This window comes from Borostomias antarcticus (assembly GCF_949987555.1).
Source record: "Borostomias antarcticus genome assembly, chromosome: 13".
Taxonomy (NCBI): Eukaryota; Metazoa; Chordata; class Actinopteri; order Stomiiformes; family Stomiidae; genus Borostomias; species Borostomias antarcticus.
The window spans coordinates 6,435,793-6,461,118 of record NC_140246.1 but is presented as its reverse complement, the minus strand read 5'-3'; the positions used below and the strand labels follow the sequence as shown (position 1 = coordinate 6,461,118).

The window sequence follows — 25,326 nt, the reverse complement described above, 5'->3', positions numbered from 1 at the left end:
CATATTCCGGTTAAGGTATTTTTCCGAATGTTTAAATGCGCCGCAGTTATGGGAACATTCCTGTTTACATCTTGGCATATTCCGATTAACCAGGCTCTTTGCGCATGGGAAATATGTTTTCTCGCTACAATTACCATTCCCGCCAAAGGTTTGAAAATGTTTGCTGTCGCATTATTATAATAAGAGTAACCTGCCTGTCTCAATTTTTCGCACATCCTTTTAAAAATGTCACTGCTTTCGCCCATTGATGTAGTCTCTCGTGAGCTGAAGACACATTGATCATCCGTGCTCCAGAAATGCAAACTTTTTGCCATGCTGCGCCATAGCTGCCTTGTTACCTAGTTTGCAACAAAGATTCCTTGCGAATTCAACATGCGCAGACATAAATTAATATTCCCTAAGAGGAATTTTATGCCAGGATGTCTTTTTAGTAACCGGATGCTATCGGGTTATGGCAGGTGTTATGCTACGTGAGCCTATACGCAATCGTAATATATCATATTATATAGGAATATGGTGTGCATCTAAACCTATGCAGTGACGGTCATCGGCTGGTCACGATAGATTTGGCTAGGAGGTCTAGCTACTATTGTAGAATCGTACACCGTCACTGTCTGGAACATGGATGTAAATTTAGTCTAGAATTGCACCTGCTATAGGCTATAGGCTATAGCATTGCTAGGCTACTGCTCCGAGCGGCGGAGGGGCTATGTGGGCACTGCAGCGTGTGGGTGTGTAGAGCGAAACAGCGCAGCACCGAAACCGTATGCAACACAGTTCAGCATTAAGACCCAGCAAGAAGATAATCTCTCTAATAGTAGAAGCCAGCTGTGTTTAGGAATAGCCTGTACCTTGGGGTAAACATTTAAGTGTCTAAGACTGTCTAATACAGGCTAGTAGCCTAGCCTACATGTCAGAAAATGCCTTAGGTCTCTAATAAACTATCAAGTGTGGAGACAAGCCCATATGGAGAAACACATGAATTGTGACCATATTGAACTAACCAATATGATTTGAGCTGCTGTGGGGTATAAAACAGTGTGTGGTTGAAGGCAGAGTTTATCCTGATCTGGCCTGGGGATGCACCATATGTCTGCAGCAGAATGCGTTATGATTAATAAAATATTATTAAGCCAACTCATCCGGACCTCTGCAAGCATTTCTTTACTCCATCTAAGCTTTAATTAATTAACCACAATACCACCCGATCCATTTGTGTGCACTGAGTCAATGGGACCAGGACCTAGGGGAGATGGATTGGTATAATTTTCAACACGATGTCAACGCCTGAGTGAAGAAGCCATGTTATCGGAGAGCAGCCTGGCCCCCAGCCGGTTTGGGTGGAGACCATCACGTTTCAGTAGGCTAGGCCTCTCCCAGAACAGGTCGAAGTTGGAGAACGTAGGCCTATACACCAAAATGTGAGTATTTACCAAGTAACTAATGAGGAACAAATTATTTGTTAATGAGTTACAGATTAACTATGAATCCATGGTTGTATAGTGATGGGTTAATAGAGAACAGACTGGGGACTAGCCTAATACATAGAAATTATAGCATTGTCAAGGGCCCTCTCCCTACTGGGGCCCTGGGCAGTCAGTTCCACTCAACACAGCAGTCCTCGTCGGCGCTAGATCTTTGATGTCGGGTTGGCGTGACAGGGCCTTTAGGGACATAGGACTAGACCTTCAGTCCCTCGTCCTGGACATAAGACCGAGTCAGTATGAACTTGTTCTTTTGTGTTCGTCTTTCCTGGTGCATCAGTAGGCTAACTTTGTACAACTTTGAAGAATTACAGTATCATTGTAAATAAACTGTTTGATACCTTGGGAAGACCTCGCTAAGTAAAGTTCTTAAACTAAGTGATGTTTGTAGAGGACGCTTGGAAGAAAGATACCATAGTAATACCATTTAAATAATCTAATTAATCAAATTACTAGGCCTAAATAATCAATCCATTTGGAAATCGAAAGCGTTTCCTTCGCAGACATGAGAACCCCACACCGCCAGTCCTTCTCCATCTGAGGGCGAGGGGAGGGGCTGAGTCTAGACAGAGCCTGGTTGGACAGATACATTGGCGCGGTTTGCTGTTGTTGAGATCTTGTTGTGCACAGCTCAGTTTTCACTCAGTTGAAAGAACACGAGGGAAATAGCGGAGAGATTAGCCTTGTTTAGGCTACCAAGCGTTTCTCGGAGACGCAGTTTTTTTGCATTTTAATTGGAGCTACGAGCGCGGTGCAGACTGAATTTCCTGTAAGTATTTTACTTTAGACCTGTGGAGTGATTGGTTTCGCTTTAAAAGAGTACGTTATGCAATCAATAATAGAGACCTACTCGAATAGCCTAAGACCGAATTCACGCGTGTGGCTACTTCTTCATGATTGCCACTGCACTAGCCAAAGGTCTGTGGTTAACATAGGATTTGTCCATTTGGATGTTTTGCCCTAAAGTAAATTTCTCTCACGATAACCACTGGAATTTGAATTATGAAACCATTACGTAGTTGATAATACTAATAAATACTGGACCGCGAAGGACGAGTAGCCTAGCCACACGGCAATTAGTCTACACATAAACACGCGTGTGTGAGCGGCGACTCATAACACAAACACAAGCCAGGAGCAGTGGGCAGCCTCGCCAGTGGCGCCCGGGGACCCAAGTCCTCAGTCCAAGTCAGATACCGGACTGAAGAGCTTTTTGTTCTTGTCGTTTTTTTCATATAGCAGGAATCTAACCCAGAACCTTCTTGCTGTGAGGCGACGGCGTAACGCACCGAGCCATCGCGCGTCTAACAGATAGCCTACACTGCTTTTAAAGTCGCACTGAAATGAAAAAAGCATTCTGTCCCATTTTGGTTAACATAATTAGTCATAGTGTTCACCTATTCAACGATGTATGCCAAAAAAATTCTACTGTAATTCTGTTGTAATCTTATATCAAAGTATATAATTTCTTACTTCCTGAAAAACGGTAGGTCACGTGCAGTGACGACAACAGGTACCTTAGATTTTAGGCCAATAATCTCACGACATCCAATCAACGCTATCCTTCTATCGAATCTGTCTAAAGTTCTTAAAACCCGTCCACTTGTCAATTCCTCTAAACATATGTCCCACCCTCAGCTTTTTTGCATCGGAAATACGTCAAACTACGGAAGTTAGATGATCTCAAACGTCCGTTTCAGTGCGACTTTAACACTGTTCCACTATTTCACTCTTCTAATATTAGTGTGCTAATGTGTGGTGTCTTGTGTTAGAGGTTTTTGTTAGGAGTTTTTGCAGGTGGCAGAGTGAGAGAGAATTGCATTATGTACAGTGTGTCTGGATATGCGTATGTGTGTGTGAGAAGGAAGAGGGTTTGGATAGATAAGTAGATAGATGGATAGATCGGGAAGAAATGGCAAAATGTAGATTAATTTAAGGCAAGGCAAGTTTATTTGTATAGCACATTTCAGCAACAAGGCAATTCAAAGTGCGACAAAGTGAGACATTAAAAAGACAAAGTGCAAGAAATATAAAAGGTCATATAAAGTGAAATGTAAAAAAGAGGGTTGATTGAGTGATCACATCCTGTAAATAAGTAATTTCTGTTATGGGTAGGCTATACTAGTCCTTGTTTACACGTAGCCGGGGATCTGGGAAAACGGTGATATTTATCTGTGTTTGTACCTGTCGTTAACACGTAAACGGAGGTTTTAACCCACTGAAAACGAATGTTTAAAAAACTCCGGGAAAAGCGGAGATTTAGGAAAACTCTGTTTTTTCGTTTGCATGTAAACAGAGGAAGACGAAGATTTACGTCGAGTACGCGACAGAAAATGCATTGCGTCAGGTGTGCGATCTTTGTTTACGGTGTGTTTGCTCCTCTGACGTGCTCTAATAATAATGGATGCTAAAGCGATGTTCGTTTTGATGTTAGTGCAAAGTCTGTTGGTGTGTTTGCATTTGCAAATATTTATGATAGTGTCTTCATGCTTCTTGTTACACTGCCGCCTACAGGCGTAGAGTGCTCTTGGTGGCGTATTTATGCGGGTGGCGGCATATTTATGCGGGTTCATGTCCATGATTTTATTTTTTAAAACGGAGAGGGGGAAATATAAGTTTATGTAAATACCCGTGTATGTGTAAACGAAGCCTGACTCTCAGACTTTGTAACACAGGTATTTACAAAAACTGATATTTCCACCTCTCCTTAAAAAATAAAATCGTGCACACGAACCTGCATAAATACGCAGCCACCCACATAAATACGCCACCAAGAGCACTCTACACCTGTAGGCGGCAGTGTAACGAAGCATGAAGACACGTTAGCCAATCAGAATCCTGTAAAAGAAAAACAAAATAAAGAATGCACGAATTCCTCTCCTCCTCGACATAATAAAGCAGTTGTATTTGCAAATGCAAACACACCAACAGACTTTGCACTAATATAAAAACGAACATCGCTTTAGCATTCATGATTATTAGAGCACGTCAGAGGAGCAAACACATTGTAAACAAAGGTTGCACACGTTACGCAATGCATTTTCTGTCGCATACATGACGTAAATCTTCGTCTTCCTCTGTTTACAGGCAAACGAAATAACTGAGTTTTCCTAAATCTCCACTTTCCTAAATCTCCGGAGTTTTTTTTCAGTGGGTTAAAACCTCAGTTTGTGTAAACGACAGGTACAAACGCATATAAATATCACAGTTTTCCCAGATCCCCGGCTACATGTAAACAAGGTCTCAGAATGTAGGTTTTTCATATAAGTTTCTCATCAGATTCAATCCCAGACACTATCAGTATACCCATAGTCTCCAGATGGTCTTGTCTCTTTGTATGTTCAACCTGTTCAGTGATTGGTTGAAAGAGATTTACTTGTACATGTATGCATTAGCCAATGTAGGCTAATACAGCTAGTATGTCATTGAGAGTATAAAACGGAGTTATGATATTTTAACATGGTTTTAGGAAACTTTTGTTGGATAATACGCTTAACACGTATGGAAAACATCCGCCCCTGAAGTGGTTTATTAAGGCTACTTATGTCTTGTGAACTATTTTTCTACGACAATCATGTTTTAATTTCTTCATTGTTCAGATGGGAGAATAATCTGGAAATTCAACCTTTGAGGATCCAAAATGCATCACTCGTTAAGAGGAGAGTACAGCATGGCTTCAGCACATGCTGGACCAGGTGATTGGAACAGCAATGGACACCACATGTACAGAGACTACAGAAAAACAGCTCCCTCTAACAACGCTGAATGGTACTACCCCCAGAGGGAAGCACGGTGGGACAACCGTGGAGCTCCCACACCAGCCTACTATGACACCTACGAAGCGTCCCATCCAGTGGACTACTATGAGGCTAGCCCTCAGGTCTGTCAGCACCCTTACTCTCAAGGCCTTCCCAGAGCTGCACAGAATATAGCACAGTGGCACAATGTGTCTGGACCCTATGGTCAGCGACCACCCAGTGTCACTGTGCATCATACTGAACAAGTGCTACAAGCTCATTCAGGACTAGGCAGCCAGGCCCATCATTCAGAACTAAGCAACCAGGCCCACCCTCCCAGCCACAGGTACACGTCAAAGCCATGGCAAAGGACATTTCATCAGTATGAGCACAACCCCCCTGATGGGAGGGCGCCTATGTACCTCCGGGTCACCAGTGAGCAAATCAAGCAGTGTGTTGGACATCGTCCCAGAAGACAATCTTGGAGGGATTTCAAAGGTGGACAATCTAGGGATGGGCATTCTACCAGTGGACGTTCTAACACACATGCCAGAAAAACAGTGTCACAGAATACTCCTTCATCCCAGTGTATGGCCGGCAGTTCCCAAGAGGTTAACAGGATGGACACAGCTCCAAGTGATGCAATGTTTAGCCAGCTGGCACCACCTGTGATAGAGCATGGTTCTGATTCCTCAGTTGCTCAGCAGTGTTTCTCTCTGGGTCCTGACCTTAAAGAGAATACAGGGCCAGATGTGAGGAACCCCACTGCTTCCCAGTCCACACATGCAGATGACTCCTCCCAGGTTCCTCCCAGCACAATGTCAGCATGCACCGCATCCCAGCAGGGTACCTCTACACTTTCCAGCCAATCGCTTGCCCCAAACCAGTGGACACCTGGAGATTGTGTGTCATCTTCAGGCATGACACAACCTGAATGTTCTCCGCCTGTCACTGCTGTCATTTATCCCACCCCTGCTGAACAGCAGATACCCCCTAGTGATCTCTTTATGACACCCAAGGACAAGACTCCTCCTGAGAAAACCCTGAACCCCATGAATGAGATCAATAAGTGGATTGGGAAAAGGATTGACAAGATGATTGCCACTAACAACCAAGTTGTCATGGGTAACCAGAATGCAGGGATACCCAATGGAGCTTTTGCTGTGGAGAAAATAAACGTTTCACAACCAGGCAGAAGAGAGGGACAGCCAAGAGACAAACCTTCGAGGACCTCTGATGGTTACAGAGAAGAGGACTCCACCCTGCGTCTGGAGATCCAGTCCGCCTCCCGGTGTGTGTTAGTGAAGACTGTGCCCATAGCCCCTCTCCCCGTGGCAGTAGTTCCCCCACTTGAGCCAGAGGTGCCTTCTCAGCCTGTAGAGACGGAGGGCAGTGTTCATGGGAGTACAGAGGGTGGACTACTGTCAACCATTAATGAAAATGAGAAGGTGTCTGAGAGTTGCACAAAAAATATTGTTATGGCAGACGATAATGCTCCAGAGAATAACGTCTGTGGAAGATCCATCCTTGAAAGACTTCTTGCAGCAGATAACAGTCAGGATTTGACTGCAGTGGATCACCCACTAGTGAACAAATTATCAGTGCAGACTGAATCTCAGAGCAGTAGTGCACAGGTCATCTCAGCAGAGGGTAGCTATGTTAATCACCGCGACAGTATCAGTGAAGATTTGAATGAAGCCAAGGAGAGTGTTTTGGATGTCTCCAGTATTGCTGTCATTGATTACACATTATCTGACCTCAGGAAGCTGGTTGCTAGGCTAGAGAGCTCATGTGTTCCTCAGGTGAAAAAAGACAATATAAAACATGCCATATTGGATTACTTTTGGGGTGGGGATATTCAAAACCTGCATTTTAATGTAAAAGAGTTTTGGAAAGAGATGGTTGACTTTAGAGCAAATGCCTTAAAAGCAGATGGAAATGGAGTTATTCTCACAGCAGTTGACAGCGTCAGTCTAGAGGAACTTTTCGATAAGTGTCCCTCTGGAACACACAGTAGTAGGTCGTCATCAGAAAAGTTTAGGTCCTCATGGTTGAATGTCAATGAGAAGGTGGATGACATAGACCAAGAGCCTGGTGTAGCCTGGCCTCTGTGCTTTACACTAGAAACAGCAGAGGCAGAAACCAGATCAAAAGAGCATGTAATAAACACAGAAACATCAGATGTAGAGAAGAATGAGGCAGTGGAGATGGAGAGAGGAGGAAAGACAGAAATTGAGACAGAGGTACAGACAGATATGAAGATGGAGGCACAGACAGAGACAGGTGTACAAAGAAGTAAAGAAACTCACACAGTTGTGGAGGGACCTAGCCACAATGAAAGTGAAAGAGTGGATATAACCACAGAGTCAACCATAGCAACAGAGGCCCCGGGTTCAGATGAAGAGCCTAGTTTAGACACCCCATGTAACATCACAATGACTTTACTGTCACCTGAGGATGCCAAGAAGGTATTTGACCAACTCCAAAATGACCCAACCCTCAGTGTACCACTCTCTGAGAATAAAGGTCAGACGAAGACTAGGCTGGCTGAAGAAGGTGTTGTGGGGCAGGAGGAACAAAACACACCAGACCTTCTGTCAGTTGAAGAAGAACCAGCGAGACTGGAGATGAATGGATTAGAACTTTCTTACTGCTGCTCTTCTCTCGTTGAAACTCCTGACAAATTTAGATTGGGATTATGCACAACTGGCCTGACAGAGAGAAAGGGGCAGAAAGGGGATGTTTCAGAGATTCAGGATGGAAGGAGAAAAGGACTCCACAACATACTGAAGCCAGAGTACTTCTCCCTGTCAGTTGAGATTTTGAATTATGACCAGGAGGAGACGAAGGAGGTTAGCATTGAGCCAAAGTCACACACCAAGGCTCAGGATTTGCCTGGAGATTGGATGGAGCCCCTTTCACCCGGCGACCTCGCCATTGACTCTGGGGATGAATTTGGTGTCATGCATCTCATCTCAGATATGACTGTGAGCTTTGACCAGGAGGAGATGGAGGCAGTCAATGAGAAGACAAATGAACAGACTGAACCTATGGATTTACATGGAGAACCTGCACAGCCCATTGTGCCAGGTCTAGCCATTGGTGTCACCAGTGAAACTGACGTTTTCAGTGTGCTGAAGCCTTTGTCAGAAGAGAGAAGACAAGGAGACCCCTGTTCACCATTGGAAGTGTTTGAATCCATTGATGCATTCTTTAATGCCCAAAACATATCTTTCAATATTTATTCAATTCCTGTCATGTCACTGTCAAAGATGACACTGTCCAAAAATCAAGAGGCTACAGCAGGCAATGCAAGAACGGAGATGGAATCTGAATCTGATTCTAAATCAGAGATTGAGAACAATCAACATAGGCTTAAAATACCCAAGATCGCACAGAGACTGGGTTACACTGAATTTGACTTGGAATCAGAATCGCAGGCTAAAGACAGTCAATGCATGGGCAGTGAGACTCAGATCCCCCACAAGGGGAGACCATCAACCTCTTTGACTGACAACAGCTCTGTTGAAACTGACGACAACTCTGACAGACCAAAGACTGGACAAAGGAGGAGACATTCAACAAAATCTAACATGGAGGATAACTCCACCAAGAAACATGTTGCTCTGAAGAGGAGGCGTCCAATTTCAACTGACACAATTGATACTGAATCTGATGCTGAAACCTTTGAACGTAAACATAAAAGGCTAACTACCGCACCAGCAGCAAGATACTTATCTGAATCAGGTTCTAGCATTCTGTGTAATGACAAGGTGTCCCCTCTGCCACCGTTGACATTTCCAGATGTGACGGAAGATAGTTCACATGACTGCACATTGTCAGAGAGTCACTGGGAAAGGCCAAAGACCTCGCCAACAGAGAGGCTGACCTCTGAGACTGAGGACAAGAGCAGCAAGTCCACCACAAGTGTACAGGAGAACAGCTCAGATGATTCAACTGTGTCACAGCACCACCCTGTGGTCAAAAGGTGGGAGTGCAGTAGTGTGAGCTCACCACCTTTCGTTGGGGTCCAAAGCCTGATAGTGCAGCAGTCTTTAACCAACACTGCTCCTCTGCAACTCAGAAGAAAAACTTTGGACCAGATACTGCAAAAACAGGCAAAAGCTGAATCCACTAAACCAATACCTCAAAACAAGGAGAGGCCAAGTATTGTTGAACTAAGCCAAGTGAAAAGGTTATCTCCCTCCAAATCTCATTTTGAGAAAACTGAAAGGAAGGAAAAGCAGAAGAGAGATGAACAAAAGCTCTCCAGTCCTGAATCCAGCCCTAAATCTCTGTTGAGAAAAAATGATAGTAAGAGAGAAGAGAAGAGGGGTAAGGAAAAGTCCTACCGCCCCAGTTCTCTCATGCAGAATAGAGAAAAGAAGACAGGGGAGAGGAGGGCTGAGCATGAGGATAAAATCCGCCCAAATAAAGACCAAGAACCCAAGAAAATACTTAACCCAGAGAGAAATTCCCCTTCCTCAAAGCCAGAATTACCCAAGATTCAAAAGTTCGACAGGGATGAAATGGGAAGATTTGTGGCTCCCACAGTACACACTCCAAGAAGATCCCCCTGCCACAATTCCCATGAAGAGAAAGAGAAAAAGGGAGAGAAGAGAGATGCACAAAAGTCCTCCTGCTCTGAATCTTTGAGAACAAAAGAGAAGACAGATGTGAAGAGGGGTGATCAACATTCCTCTGGACCAAAGGTCAGTGGCTCCAGTAGACAAACTGATCCCAGTACAGCCATGGCAGCTCCATCCCCAACCAATGGGCCCGTAAAGACGACAGGCTCAGCGAGGGAGCAGGTGCATTCTAACTGGAAGAGCCGCTTCATTCCAACCCCCGTCAGGCGGGGCAGGCGGTCGGGATCGATTGAAGATCACACTTCCCCTCTGATGAAGAGTATGGTCCAGTCAGGATCAAGAAAAGATCACGCTGCCCCTCTGATGAAGAAGAGTATGGTCCAATCAGGATCAAGAAAAGGTCATGCTGCCCCTCTGATGAAGAATATGGTCCAATCAGTATCAAGAGAGGATCATGCTGGCCCTCTGATGAAGAAGAGTATGGTCGAGGCTGAGAGGTGGACTAAAGCCAACCACCGCAAAATCCAGAGAGACTACAGACACAGCAGTAGTCCAGGCACTCACAAAACCAATGAACAACGTATGTACTTCTAATAAAGGTTGTTTTTGATGCTGAAAGTTGTTTGTGAAAGTTAAATTTTGTTCCTAATTTGTTTGTAGCAAAATGAAAGAAGTGTGTTCCCCAGTCACTGACAACTATTTTTCACAGCACGCACCTTTGAAGAACGCTACAAGTGGGCTGAGGAGCAGAACATAAGGCAGAACAGAAAAAGTTACACGAGAGGTAATATACAGTAACTCTTCCGCATGCGATACCTTTAATGACATGCACTGTTTTTGCTGCTGTTCTTGCTGCTTGGTATCTAACATTTGCTGTTATATTGTGAATATCTCTCACTGACCTATCTGAAATGTTTCCATCTTAGACTGGAACAGAAGTAGAAAAATTGAAGAACAAAACCCTTTGGACCAGCTTTTCAGAAAGTAACCTATCCCGGCCACAAGGGCAGTGGCCTGAAGACTGGGCCGTAGTAGAAAGAGACCCTCACCAAAGAGAGAGAGAAAGAGACTTCTCACCAAAGAGAAGAGGATGTATTTTCTTACCTGTAACACGATTATCAATGCATTGTCTTGTTTACAGTATGACATGAAAACTGTACAGTTATATTTTTCTACACTCCTCTTTTTAATATTTTATTGTTAAACGTATGGCTGATTTCTTCTCATTTTAAGAGTACTGTGTTTGGTTTACGGTGTGTTTTGTATACTATGTATATGATATATTGTTACTTCTGACACCTCAGGGTGCTTGGTAGTTCTACCTGTTATTTTTGTGTTGCCATATCACTTTTTGTATACTCTTGAAGAGAATACTTTGTTACTGTTAACAAATTGCTTGTCCATGATCAGTATTTTGTTTGTTTTGCTGAACTGTTTCCATTGTATGGGTGAGAGACAGATTATATATTTTTATGGATGTCCTCCCACCTTAAAGCTGCTAAAACCTGGGGTAGGATAGTGGATGTGTCTTGATGTGTTCTGTTGAGGGACTGATGTGGTTCTCCTTATGCTGAGCACAAACTATGCTCTCATTTGTATTTCATTTAAACTGTTACATGTTTGTAAAATTTGAATTATTTTTATAAATCCTTTTGTTTATAAACCTGTATCTGAATCTTATTGCGGCATCATAGGTATCCTCAGTGTTAATTTCGTTGACAAAAACTGACTAATTTGTCAACGACCTTTATTTAGGAACTAAATAAAAATGGATTTATGATGACAAAAACTATGACGAAATCTAGTGACACTTTCGTCAATGAATAAAAACTAGACTAAAATATTAGGGAGGGATGATCTGGAAAGAGATCCAATCAGAATGCTGAGAGCTCCATGAAAGTTGTGGGTCACGCTGTAAATCAGTAGCTTTTTCCATCAGTGTAATTGATGTTTCCTCCAGGAGTATGAGTTTGGAAATTGGTGAATTAATTTTACATTTTGGTCACACATTAAAATGCTCACAGTCTTTAGCTCTTTACCTGATGTATTCAGATTTTTGATTTTTTGTTTTGTTTTTTTGTAATTTAATTTTTAATAGTAATTTTTGTGCCATTGAAACTGCTTGTGGAATGTTCAGTATAATTATGTTTTTAGAGTGGTGGCAGCTGTTGCTTTGAAAATATTCACACATTTTGTAAACTGCTGGCCCTCCTACAGTTTTGAAAGCTCACAGACATTATATATCAAAACGTTCACACAACTGTGCTGATTCGTACAATATAAGTATCTAAGCTGTGTGACTTACTGTTTTTGAGGTATGATGATTTGTTCGGCAACTGTGCTCCCCATTGACACATATGGTGCCGCACTTACTTTTGAGCTGCTAATTTTGCATTTATACCATTTTTCTAACTTGTCGTCATGCCTACAATGTTTAAGCTATACGGACAAATTATACATAGAAATGTTCTGCAAGTTCTCAGGATTCCTATGGTGTCAATATATAAACTGCAAGATTTATAGTTTTCGCGATAGAGCTGTCTGAAGCGGACCATGTCTCATTGAACCCACTTTTCTGTTTGACAAGGTAGTATGTTCCAATTGGATGCCTACTGCTTGCAAAGTACGTACTTTCTAAGGGCAGCTGTAGTAGGTACTGGTAGTAAGAAGTAGAAGTATGCGATTTGGAACACAGCCACAGTCTTCAATGGTGGATGCATGGAAATTGGCCAGAGGTCACTGTACTGTCCCTGACTGTGACCCAAGGGGGTGGAGCCTAACCAGCACACCACTATCCACGCCACGGGCCCCACAACTCAGCCCCTGAGTGGGCTAGAGACACATGGTCTTCACCGGTGGAGTCAGGTAGGGGGACCGGAGAGGGGTACACTGTCCCCGACTGGCTCTGACCTGAGGGGGCGGAGTCTCACCACCACGCCACTATCCACGCCACGGGCCCCACAACTCAGCCCCTGAGTGGGCTAGAGACACATGGTCTTCACCGGTGCGGGCGGGAAGTACTCTATCATTTAATGTTAAATTAAAGTTTTTTTTTTTTTTAAGAATCTGAGCAGGGTTGGGCTGTCCAATCAGGGGGGGCACTTGCCCCCCCTGCCCCCCCTATAAAATCGCCAATGATTAGACCCAACCCTTTGTTCTAATCAAGATGATATTATACATGTCTATTGAATAAGAGAGTTCAAGCCAGAGCAGCAGAATAGTATCAGAAGAGTTTTCATGAGGGAGGGGGAGTCACGAGGAGAATCATGTGAGACGCCAGGTGGTCTCACAGAACAGTGTTAGGTGAAACATTGAAATCAGATAACATTGATTCAAGCAAGAACAGTTGTCAAAAACAGAAACAACATGTCGTGGGAAAGCAGGTGTTTTCACATGAACGAGACTGTTCATCAGATAACATTGATTCAAGAACCACAGAATGAGAAGTAAAAAAAGGGTAGAGTGCACCATCAGCAGAATATAAGGAGAGAACTAATTTTTGTCTCTCATTAAAAAGATAAGGTGTGTTTTGACAAAAATGAATGTACAAATGAATAATGTTTTTTTTTAAATTGGCATGAGTCAGAGACGAAGTTAATGGTGAATTAAAACTGTGAATCAGCTCACCCACCACCAGGGGGAAGCACTTACAATACAGTTTCAATACACCATTAAGTATTATCTGGGAACTCTTACCACTAGGGGGAAGCACTTGCAATGTATATGTTAATTCACTATTATAATCGTGTATAATCGTAATTAGGGGTGTGTTTTAAAAAATGGGTTGTGGTCAAGCTAGAAGGGCGGGGATTACCCAGAGAGAAGGTATATAAGACACGGTCACAAGTCATTCTGTGTGTCATCTCTCGAGAGCCCACCGGTCTTATTGTCTGTTACTGCTGAACAAGCAATAAAACCTGTTGCATCGGATCCAAGTGTTACCAGTGCCTTATTGATTTGACTTCAACTGCTGAACAAAGAACTTTGAAGACTTTAATCACCCAGTTAGACTTTAATCACCCAGTTAAGGCGTCATACACGTCACACGTCACACACAACGAAGGACAGCCTCACACACCCGGGAGTTCAGCATTAGTCCCAGACCACCTATCACTGCCTGGCCTCATTGTGCCATGCAGTCGAGGTGATGAATGAGCTCCTTCCCACTCTGATGTATTTACACCCTGCTTATGATCTAGAGCTTTCAGACAGACTGACAGAGGCCAGGGCCTCTCTCCCCTCCTCTATATCCTCCCCTCTCTTCTTCCCATTCAGTTCTTCCTTTGTAGTATATTTTGGTTTAGATAAAGAAGGAATGTCCAGGTCTGTTGATGCCCGTTCAACTCTTTATTTGAATCAAAGCATCAAATTACTCTGCAAAAATGATTGACTTCACCCGTCCAATCCTAGATATGAAGTGAACTCATACACACTAAGTGAGCTCATGTACAATCTTCCGGTTTCATATCCTGTTTTCCATTAATACAATACATGCATAACATATTGTAGATGGATCTACTGTAGGGTGGCAGCAATCGCCCCAGGGTATTGTGTCAGTATACTTGTCTGTGTTATGCTCAGGTGAGTGAAGGAGACACAGCTATGTCTAACTGTAGGTTGTTATATTCCAAAAAGGGCAGTACAGTACAAACAGTATTTATTTGTGTGTATGGTCTGCAATAATAAACACAACCGTACAGACTGATAAGCAAAATAAATCCACAAGACCGCAAACGTGCACAGTGCTAAAAGCTAACATACAGAACTCAAGTGTTGAGTAATTACTAATCTTCAGTTATTGATAAGTGGTCAAAGTTCTTGATCAGCAATCAAAATAATTCTAAGTCCAAACAAAGAGGCACTGGAAACATGCAGAGTCCGATGCAACAGGTTTTATTGCTCATTCAGCAGAATATAGCAACAAACGGGTGAGTTCTTAAGAAGACACACACTTCTGCTGTCTGTGCAGCTCCTTATATACTCTCATATATACTCCTTATATACTCTCATATATACTCCTTATATACTCTCATATATACTCCTTATATACTCTTATGGCAATCCCCGCCCTTCTATCTAAACCACAAGCCAGTATTTTTTTTTAAACATTGAAACGCCAGTGTGCACTTTTATTTGGCAACCAAATTGCTGAGCAGGGGAAATGGTCTCAGTGTGCCCTTTTGTTTGGCAACCAAAATGCTGAGCAGGGGAATATGATCTGAGAGCATGGAGGATAATGATCACACATGGAGGATGATGATCACACATGGAGGATGATGATCAGTGTGAATAAACAGACAAGGAGATGTGTGCCTAGTGTTTAAACATTCCTGCTGCTTCATCAGCATTCCCTCTGCTACATCAGCATTTTCTGTCTAGAGCATATCATGCCATTTAATGAAATGATTACAATAAAAATGATCAGAATAGAGAGGCTTAATCAAAAATAAATAACAACACAAGCTAGAATGACGATGGAATAAGCTAGCAGTACGAAATAAGTCTTGAACTGCACAGCATCCATAAAGGCCACTGTAATAGCTAATATTCAAGTATTCAATGTAAACAACAGAAATTTGTGTATACAGCTAGCGAATGAAAAATATCCATGTATCTGTACTCATAAAAACATATGGAGATGGCCGGTACATTTCACAGCATTATTATTTATCATGTTGGCTCATAGCAATACCCCCCTCCTCCACACACACACACACACACACACACACACACACACACACACACACACACACACACAAACTAAGCCCAAGTGTCTGGCTCCTTTTCCTGCTCTTCTCCAATTTCACAAATCCCAGAGCGTCAGGAGATTCTGATCTTGCCCGACCACCTGTTCCTTCCTCCTGACTCATCATGTACCAGGCACTGCTAGGCATGGCCTGACATTACCTTCTGGACTTTCCAAAGGGGATTAAAAAAAGGATTATTCCGAGGCTTATCTTCAAAATACATGTGTGGTGATTTTTGCTGTATTAAGAAATGCTTTAACATTTAAAATTGCATGCTAGCGCATATATCTAGCGTGTATAGACGTTTCTCTCGTTCCCTGACAAGAGCAGTCCCAGTCAGAGATATACTATATACAATACCAATACACCACTGAGAGATGTAGAGGGAATATAAGGTGTGAATATAATGCCTACCTTCAAATAACGAGCAGTTTGACAGTGGTGTATTAACAGTCAAGTCAATTACCGCTCTAGTAGCCTAAGACCTGATCCACATTTTCATTTTTGATTAAAAAGACAGAAAGAAAATAGTATTAATAAATTAATAAATATGGTAGTTGTTGAAAGTTTTTTGTAGCACTGTAAAAGTTAGCCTACTGCAAATGAGATTAATTATATGTATCTTCCCAGCTAGCAATCTGCCGCTGCCGATATCGGCACCCTTGTGATGGTTCGGTGTGGGACCCAGGCGCAACAGGAATGGAGGAGGCAAGGAACGGTTAAGCCCGGAGGGGCGATTTAATAAGGTAACACAAAGGGGGAGCCACAAAAAGGATGCCACAAAAATATAACAGGAGAGAAAAAATAGGAGCCACCAAACTGCCACTAAATAATAAAAATGTTCTTGGCTCAAGGGAGCCGGAGGGATCCGGAGGTGGAGCAAGGTGAGGGCTCTGCTAGCTGGTACACTCAGCAGAGGGGGTCCGGGATACTGGAGAGACGAGGAGGAGAGGCAGGGTGAGTGATAGTAATCACGAACAGGGAACGAGAAAAAACACTACAAAATACAGGTAAGGTTATGGTAAGATCTGGCGATGAGTGGAGAGTTGACCAGGTTCTTGTAGGGGTTGAAGGTGATTGCAGAACGAGGGACAGGTGTGGTGATGATGAATGGGAAACCGGTGAGTAGAGCCGCGCCCGCGTCATCGTCGGAGACGAGCGCGCCGTTCTTGTCGTTGCGCACGGGCCGATGTGCTGGGCATGTCGGGATCCGACTCTTCGTCACCGGAGTGGGAGGAGACTGCCGAGTCCGCGGAGCTGGCCGGAGACGGGGAACGCCCGGTAGTGGGGGCAAACTCCGGAGAGCCAGAGCGTCGCATGCCTGGGCCGATGCGACGTGCGGTAGAGCGCGTAGGACGCCCCGAGCGCGCAGCGAGCCCAGAGGGGAGAGAGGGAGGCGGTTGTGGAGGCGAGGGCATGCGAGCCGTAACAACCCTACAACATCCCATAGGCTATGTCCAGCCACTCCAGCTTCGTGTGGAAATATTTCCAAGCAACCAAAAACATAAATTAGGCCTATTTAATTTCACAGGCTACTGTAAAAAGACCTACCTCTGTTTTTCTCATATTATGGATGCCATGCAAACCTGTTTTTTATTTTTCGAGACATTTAATTGCACAGGCTGACACAGTCACTTTATAAAAAAGATTAAGATATTTGTGGTGAACTGTTCTACGAATGACTGCAAAATAAATATTATGTAAACATTGAGCATTGAGTGATCATTTCGGAGCAGCGACCTCATGGTGAATTTAACAAAGTAAATGTCATAAGTCCCGGGAATACCGGGAAAGAGAGCCGCAAATTTCGGGAAAAATATTTAACCCTAGTTGGCACTACTAGCTAGCTAAGCTATTATTGCTATAATTAGCCATCTTATTAGATTATGTTTCTGCGGTGGATGACAAAACTGCAGAGGTCTATCACAGGCTGGACAGTCCTATCCATGTCTCTTCTGTGTGCAGTATTTCTGTCTTTTTCACTTGGTTAATTGTCCTGTCTCTCCCTCCAGCCCAGGCGGCCTATGGGCTCTGGCACCTCCAAACTCCAAAATCCTCAAGGAGGTGATGATGCAGGCGGAGGGCGAGAGGAGACATGAGGACCAGTACAGAGAGCAGGTATGACCAGTACAGAGAACAGGTATGGAGACCAGTATAGAACCAGGATGTTACTGCTATACTAACACAGAACAGTGAAGATTAGCACAGACCAGCATATACGTGCAGACCAGGTACTCTATAGCCGGGCACTTGGGGTGGGGGTGGGGGGTGATGGAGAAATCATCCTAATCCTAATTCTGGCATCTGTTTGGGGGTAGGGAGGGTTACTGGTCTTAATCTTGCTATATTTCTATTGCTCCCTCTCTTCCTGGTTCTCCACCCCTCTCAGTCTGCGGCAGCTGGAGGAGGTGGAGGAGGAGAACTCCAACGCTCAGAGGAGGAATCTGCAGAGAGAACTGAAGGAGCAAGCCAGAGCATGACATGGGAGATCACTGCTCTATACAGCCAGCTCAGGTAACGCCCCCCTTCCCTCTGCGTGTGTGTGTGAGAGAGAGAGATCAGAGTTCCATATCCCATGTTCATTTAAATCCCATTAGCAATGTGTTTTGTTTTGTTTGACTGTTCTAAATCCATCCTTTGTCCCCATCTATCACTGTTACTGTCCATATGTGTCTGCACATGACCACTCAGCATCACTGTATGTACGTATTTAGATCAGTATCTTTCAAACCATGGACCAAGACAGGTCTAGACTTTATCTTAATATTATTTTTCATCTTATTTTAGACCACCCACCTTGGGGCCCCAACATGGGACTCCACGCCACATCGTCCACAAACCACAGCATGTGACGCCAGTTCTTATGGTTGGTGTTTGTTTTTTCTGACCTGTTAAAAAAAAAAAAAAATTATATATACTTATCAAAGACCAATTCTTTCAGCCATGTACAAAGTCAAATTTCTTTTGAATTCTGTGTTTTAGATCGTCCATGACGTCTTGGGGGCCCATCGTTGGAGTATGTAGTTAAATGCATTGTGGAGGTGAGGGGGGAGGGGCCTAAAGGCACAGTTGTCAAGAGTGCACAACGTGATGACTGGCCCCTCAACGGATCTGGCCCCACCTGAGGACCTTGTGGCTCCCCTGTCCCATCAGAATGAGCTCACATAGTTTGAGAGCCGACCAGCTGGAGACTGGAGAATGACTGGTGAGTGATAGTCCTCCAGGCTCAGATGTCAGCTGGAAGAACAGTCTCCGTCAGTGTTACGCACCATTGACCAAAGTAAATAAATTCCTAGTATGTGTAAAAACTACCATGGCCAATAAAACTGATTCATTCTTTATCATTCTAGGAGTCATTAGAAGAAATTCCAACTTAAAGGCAGGGACTGAAGAGGAGCTACAGACTCTAGTCAGACCCTATTTGAAAGGGACTTCAGACCGTGATGGGGGACAGACACAATGCTTAAAGGACTAAGAGGTGACATTGACCCTGAAGACCCTTTGTGCCGGATTAATAGTCACTAATACGCTGACTAACTTTCAGGTTTTTATCCACCGCTTTTTAATTTAATCCTTGCTACAAAAGCCTTTTGCACAAAATTGCTCTGACTTAATTCTGTTCGTGCACAAAAACATTTCTATCAAGCTTGTCCAGACTGACGTTTGGAGAGAAACAGAATGTGAGCTTGCAAGATCAGCAGGGTCTCCTGAGGCTACAAACAACCCCCCAGGTTATTCTGCTTTTATTCTACTCTATTTTTATTCACCCCCGGCCATCAGACTACTGTACACCTGAGTTGTGTGCACAGTTTTGTACAGTTACAGTACCAGTCAAAAGATTGGACACCTTTGCGTTCAACTGGATGAGAAGGTGTCCAAACTATTGATTGTTACTGTACATGGCATCTATATGGTGTATGAATGTACCTTATGTAAATAGAGTTGTGTATATGCCATCTGTCTAGAGTATTTATATAGCCTACCATATGTCTAGTGTCCATCTCCATAATGTGTCATATGCTGTTCATAGTGTACTATATGTATGCTGATTGTTTTTTTTTTAAACTATGTACTGCATGTTTATGCTGCTTTTGAAAATGTTCTTTACTGTACCTGTCTCCTCTTACAAGTATTGCATTAATCTGTGTTATATTGATGTGCTACTTTAAATAAATAAAATAAAAGTTCACACATCTGTTCTCATTTATTGCATGCATTATTAGCAATATTTAATGCATTAGCATAGCAATGTATAAGGCGCATTAGCATGCAGTGTGTGGGGAGGGTGGTGCAGTGTGAGCCACGCCACCGTGGGAGGGACCGCTAGCAGGGCAGCGTGTTCTTGAAATCTAAACTAAACCAAGTAAGATTTTCATTCATATCATCCACACAAACACACACACACACACACACATACATACCCCCACACACACAAACACGCACACACACACAGACACAGACACACACACTAAGCCCAAGTGTCTGGCTCCTTTTCCTGCTCTTCTGCAATTTTGCAAATTCCACAAATTCCACTGATCCTAGGAGATGGGCCAGTCCTCCATAAGGGAAAACAGAGTTCCTGGTTCCAGGGGCATGTGCCAATCATCAGTATTTCGAGTATATTTATTTTATGTGCACAGAGAGAGAAAGAGTACAGTGATAGCTGTATATATGTTTTTCTCATTCTCTGATAAGAGCAGTCCCAGTCCGAGATATACTATATACAATACCAATACACACCACTGACGTATTTGCATCTGAGTAATCTCCAGTATGGCCAGCATGTGTTGTGTTCCAAATTAAACAAAAACTCTCAGGACGCTGTGACAAAATCATTTAGGTTTATTCATGCATGGAGAGGAGGTTCACAACAACATTCTACTCATACATTAACTACCTTCAAACAGTTTGAAGGTACCAGTAAAACAGCACTCAGTGAAGGAGTTTATTGTGCTTATCAGAGAAAGAAGGGAGGTCTGCACACTGTTTCAAAAGCTCCCAAACTGATTTCTTAAAGCACACTTTGGGAGCTCCAAAGTGATTCATTAAAGCACACTTCGGGGGCTTGAGGTTTGAGGTTTATTTATTTAAACAGGGACACTGCACATTAATCAATAGTAAATCTATAAATGAGACAGATTTAGCCCCAATGGTTAATTTCCGCCTGCTGTCCCTCACCAGATGTTTAAAAGGCAACCTGTAAAAAACAACAACATAGGATTCATACATTACATTGCATTAGCCAATACAGAGATTAAAACAGAATGACTCTAAAGACAATACCAGACAGAGCAACAAGCAACAAGCAGGACAAACAGGTAACACTGGACCCTTACAACATTAGTGTACACATGTCTGGTTGTTAAGAAGCCATAATTTCATCTGCTTAGTAAAGGAACGGTAACTACTGAGTTCTCTTATGTGTCCTGGCTCTAAGTTCCATTCCTGTGAAGCCCTAACAGAGAATGCTGAGTGACTAAAGGCACTTTTTTTCATGGGCACTACACAGTCACCTTGAGTTGATCCTCTGGTTGCCCTGAGCATATTTGACCTCTGTGTAATAAAGGTTCGAAGTGGATAGGGGGAAGTGTTATATTTTAATATTTTTATAATATTTTAAAAACAAGGCAGAGATTTGCATATTTAATTATACTATCCCAGCTCAAGCGATTGTATTTCTCTAAAATAAGGCAGTGATGATAAGTGCTTTTGAAACAGCTTTGGTGGTCTTTTTTTAAATTGGCAGCAGTCAGTGACTTTGTTTCAGAGACAATGAATGGCATTTGAACAGCTCATCTAGCTCATCCCTTTAGAGAAGACTACCCCCCGCCACGTTGCCCCTGATCTTCAAACGGCAGATGAAGAAATAACATGTAGGCCTATGTGGACATGTTTTTTTGTCTTTATATGTACAGGCAATTTAGCTACTACCTCCATATTTATTGTTTTATTAATGCTTTTTTATTTTTTATTTTTCACACACACACACACACACACACACACACACACACACACACACGCACACGCACACACACACACACACACACACACACTGTTGACAAATACTGTCCCACTATGTCTGGGAGTCAGGCCTGTCCTCTAGTTGTCCAGTTGTCACACAATGATGGTTAAGGACTCGCTTGTAAATTACAAGAAAAGGAATATTTGTAGCCTACTCGGACCCGCCAACTCCATCTCCGGACAGGGAGGAGGGGCATCAGGAGTCACACATTCAGCCTGGCTGGATCATACTGGCGCGGACATGCATTTTTTGATGTTGCTTTGTTGTGGTAACAGCTGTTGAAAGAACACTATGGAAATGGAAACAGTAGCCTGTATTTGCATTGGAGCTAAAGCTATAGCCTTTGTGCAGGTGAAGACCGAATTTCCTGTAAGTATTCTACTTTAGATCTGTTTTGTGATGTTTTAAGAATGTTAAGGCTGCCGTTCACGCTGTAGCTCATAGTCCAACGATGTAGGTAAACGCATTGGCGTTTGGTTGTTCGCTTGCGCAATGTTGTCGGGAGTCAGGAACTATAGCGTCATATGATATGGCCAGATATAGCCTAATCTATAAGATGGATCTTTGTATAACGTCAGAAGTCTCTGATCTAGGTATCATCTTGTAATTCATTATTTCACTGTAATTTCAACAAAAAAAAAACATAAATCTACCGTAGCATAATTCTATTATTTGTGCCTAAACCAATCATGGAAAAAACACTTCCAAAATGCCCTATTTTTGGTTTTCTGTTTTTCTGTCTTTTTCCTTTCATCATCATTATTATTCCTTTTGGGACTGAAGAATGTACCCAGTTGTACGGAGCCCCTCTGGTGACATAGAAAGAAAATATAATTGGCTATAGGTTATTGTCAAATCTGCAATGATTGACTCGGATTCCAACTGTAGCAACGATAACTTTATTGATAAAAAGAACAGCCACATGTGCCGCACATCTGGAAGCCTATAACTTTCTCCTGACTCCCTGGCCCCGCCCACATACATGTAGTCTGGGGCCTTTCTCGTTCGGTGTTGTTTCGCCGGTCTAGAGCGGAAGCGCGATGATGCATCGCATAATCATCCAGAGTCTGGACCGGAAGACGAACAGTTGTTGTAATGTTTTTACTGTAGGCTGCACATGGTGAAGTTTCGAGTAGATAACATTCGCGATGGCATCACCAGGCATAACACCGACGGAAATTGTAAAAGAAGATGCGAGGAGAACTACCGGTTAAGGGAAAATAAAGCAAGCGGATGTTGGAGGCGGGCTCTACAGGCTCGAGCCGGATGATGGGGCGGGCTTAAAGGAGAATGCTCGTTTTTGACAACGGACCTTATTTACGGCATATTATAAGACGTTTCACTTACCGAGATAACTTTGGTGTAATTCGGATGCCTGTAGAATAAATTTAAAGGAGTAGTAAAGGATAAATGGGGGGGAAAGAGGGGATTCATGAAGCGGAACTACTTACGGTAGCTATTGTTATTGTTTATGTTGCTAGGCTATCTAGTTTACGGACGTTTACACATGCACGTATGTGCTGCGACTAAATAGTTCTATGCTAAATATTTTAAAAAGCCTTTCCAGATAAACTAGAATCTTACTTTATGGCGAATTATATGTCAGAATGCCAACTAACACCTCGGTGAGTTTCTTGTTTTTTGAATGATTTTTCACGGTGTCCATCCACATCCATTGTATGACCAAAACAGTGGTAGAGCAATTATCAGACTTTCTCAAAAGTGCTAGTTTTGTCAACGTTTTGATCTGAACCATTGTATATGATCATAAGCAGGGTTGGGAAGGTTACTTTTAAAAAGCAATCCGTTACAGTTACAAATTACTTGTGAAAAATTGTAGTCAGTAACGTAATCCGATTACCACAATTTAAAAGTAAAGTAAGGGATTACTTTCAGTTACTTTTGGATTACTTTAAATAAAATGTACTGTGTATTTCACCAGAAATCCTACATTATTTATTCTTTTTCTGTGTTCTAGAGCTGACAAAATAAACAGCAGTTGCCCAGTGCCTGCTCAGTTAGAGCAAGTTTTAATGCCAAGAGGTTAGGGTGCGTGTCATCTTGCCTTGGCTAGTTAATTGCAGGCTGCAAAACACGACACTCGTTGCTAATGTAGCTAACGTTAGGTGTAAATGTCGGAGCCAGCTCTAAACTCCAGCTCTAATGCATTCTAAGCAGCTGTGATTGACACTATTCAGCTATACAGCTTGCCAGTGGACACACAGCCTTATATATTATGGATAAAGCACCCACTGACCAGTTTTCCCAGGCAGTTATAGCTCTTGAATAACACCGACAGGCACTTGAGTGAAAATAATCTGAATGGGCGCTAAGGTCTGGTTTTCTGGTTGAACATTAGTGCTATACTGTAGAAGCCTACTACTAGCTAATTTATCTGTCAGTGGAAGTAAGGTTAACGTTAGCTACCATAACGTTTGACATTAGCTAACGTTAACTTACTGGCAAATGCTATTTCAGGTTGGACGTTGAGTCCTTGGCCGTCGAGAGGGTTTTGTTGGCTGGGAGGCATGATGCTGTAATATTGTTGTGGTTCTGTGACAGGTAAATACATTTGTAAAAAATGCTGGTATTTCCAGGATTTTAATGCACACTGTGGTATTTCTGCCATGATGCCTGTGCTGCTCGCTGTCTGTCTGGCAGCTGTGGTCCAACGAGCACATCAGTGGGAATTTTGTTGGCGCGCTGCGCGCAATTGGTATTACTGGCCTACTTCTTTTTTTTTTCTTTTTTTTTTTAAAGCTATTTTGTAAAACTGATGAGGAGACGAGGGGTGATTGTAATCACGCCTGTAATCCCCGTTAATAAGCAAATGTAACTAATCTAGATTAAATTTTTTAAATTGTACTGTAACGGATTACAGTTACTGTTTTTTTGTAATCTGATTACGTAACGGCGTTACATGTAATCCGTTACTCCCCAACCCTGATCATAAGTAACCTTAAAACAGGGCTGAACATGCATTTTCCCTTTACTACTCCTTTAATAGCAGAGCCGAGAGGGGCTACATTTCTGACAGACAAGAGTTCACACGAGCAATGACTTGGCTTGTTAATTTCTGACTGAGACAGAGTTCACACGAGCAAGGCTGCAGGTGCATCCAATTAAGTGAGTGAGAGCCACACAATCAATTATCTAGTACTCAAAACTATTTGCCAATAAATCGTTATTCTTATGCTAGCCAGTTATTTTTCCAAAATAAATGGTAATTTATATGAATGGTGATACGTGGTAACGTTAATCATTGGGGTGAACTGGCTACACACACTTGTAGGCTAACATTAGTTCCCCTGAGGCTGCTTGAGTTCAAAAACTAACTTGACTTTCTTATCTTTTTTTCAAAACACCAAAATAGAGTCAGTATGCTATACCATATCGAAATAAGCATAACCGGGCTACATTGCTATACAGTCTGTGAATTGACTTACCTGGGTTTCCTAGAGGCATCGTAGCGCTATGATGAACGCCGTAGCTTACGATGAACGTAGCACTATGATGTCTCTGGGAAAGTCAGCCCTGATAAATCCGCTGAATGTGTCGAATGAATGCTCCTGATACCCTGGCTCCAGACACTGGCTCCTGGCACCATGCCGTTCAGACGGTGTCAGGCTTAATTGCAGCCAAAAATGTAGTGGGCCTAGTGTTTGCTGCCCTCTGGTGGGTCGGAAGTAATACAGCAATAACTCATATTTCCAAAATTCTCTGATCCGCTCTGTAATTCAGATCCAC

The 25,326-nt window shown here is 42.8% G+C and overlaps 1 protein-coding gene across 2 annotated transcripts; it reads left to right on the top strand.

Annotated features, from left to right (window-relative positions):
• The first annotated feature begins 2,144 nt into the window (after positions 1-2,144).
• LOC311317168 (uncharacterized protein) lies at positions 2,145-11,428 on the top strand. Of its 2 annotated transcripts, none has more exons than XR_014630750.1 (3): positions 2,145-2,253; positions 10,520-10,594; positions 10,737-11,428. XR_014630750.1 is itself a non-coding variant. In XM_084448202.1 (3 exons), the coding sequence occupies exons 1-3, from the start codon at positions 9,589-9,591 to the stop codon at positions 10,796-10,798; spliced, it is 939 nt and encodes a 312-aa protein (XP_084304328.1). In that variant the 5' UTR covers positions 9,572-9,588; the 3' UTR covers positions 10,799-11,428. The 2 variants fall into 2 exon arrangements, 1 of the variants encoding a protein (XP_084304328.1); XM_084448202.1 differs by lacking the exon at positions 2,145-2,253 and adding an exon at positions 9,572-10,390.
• The last annotated feature ends 13,898 nt before the right edge of the window (positions 11,429-25,326 follow it).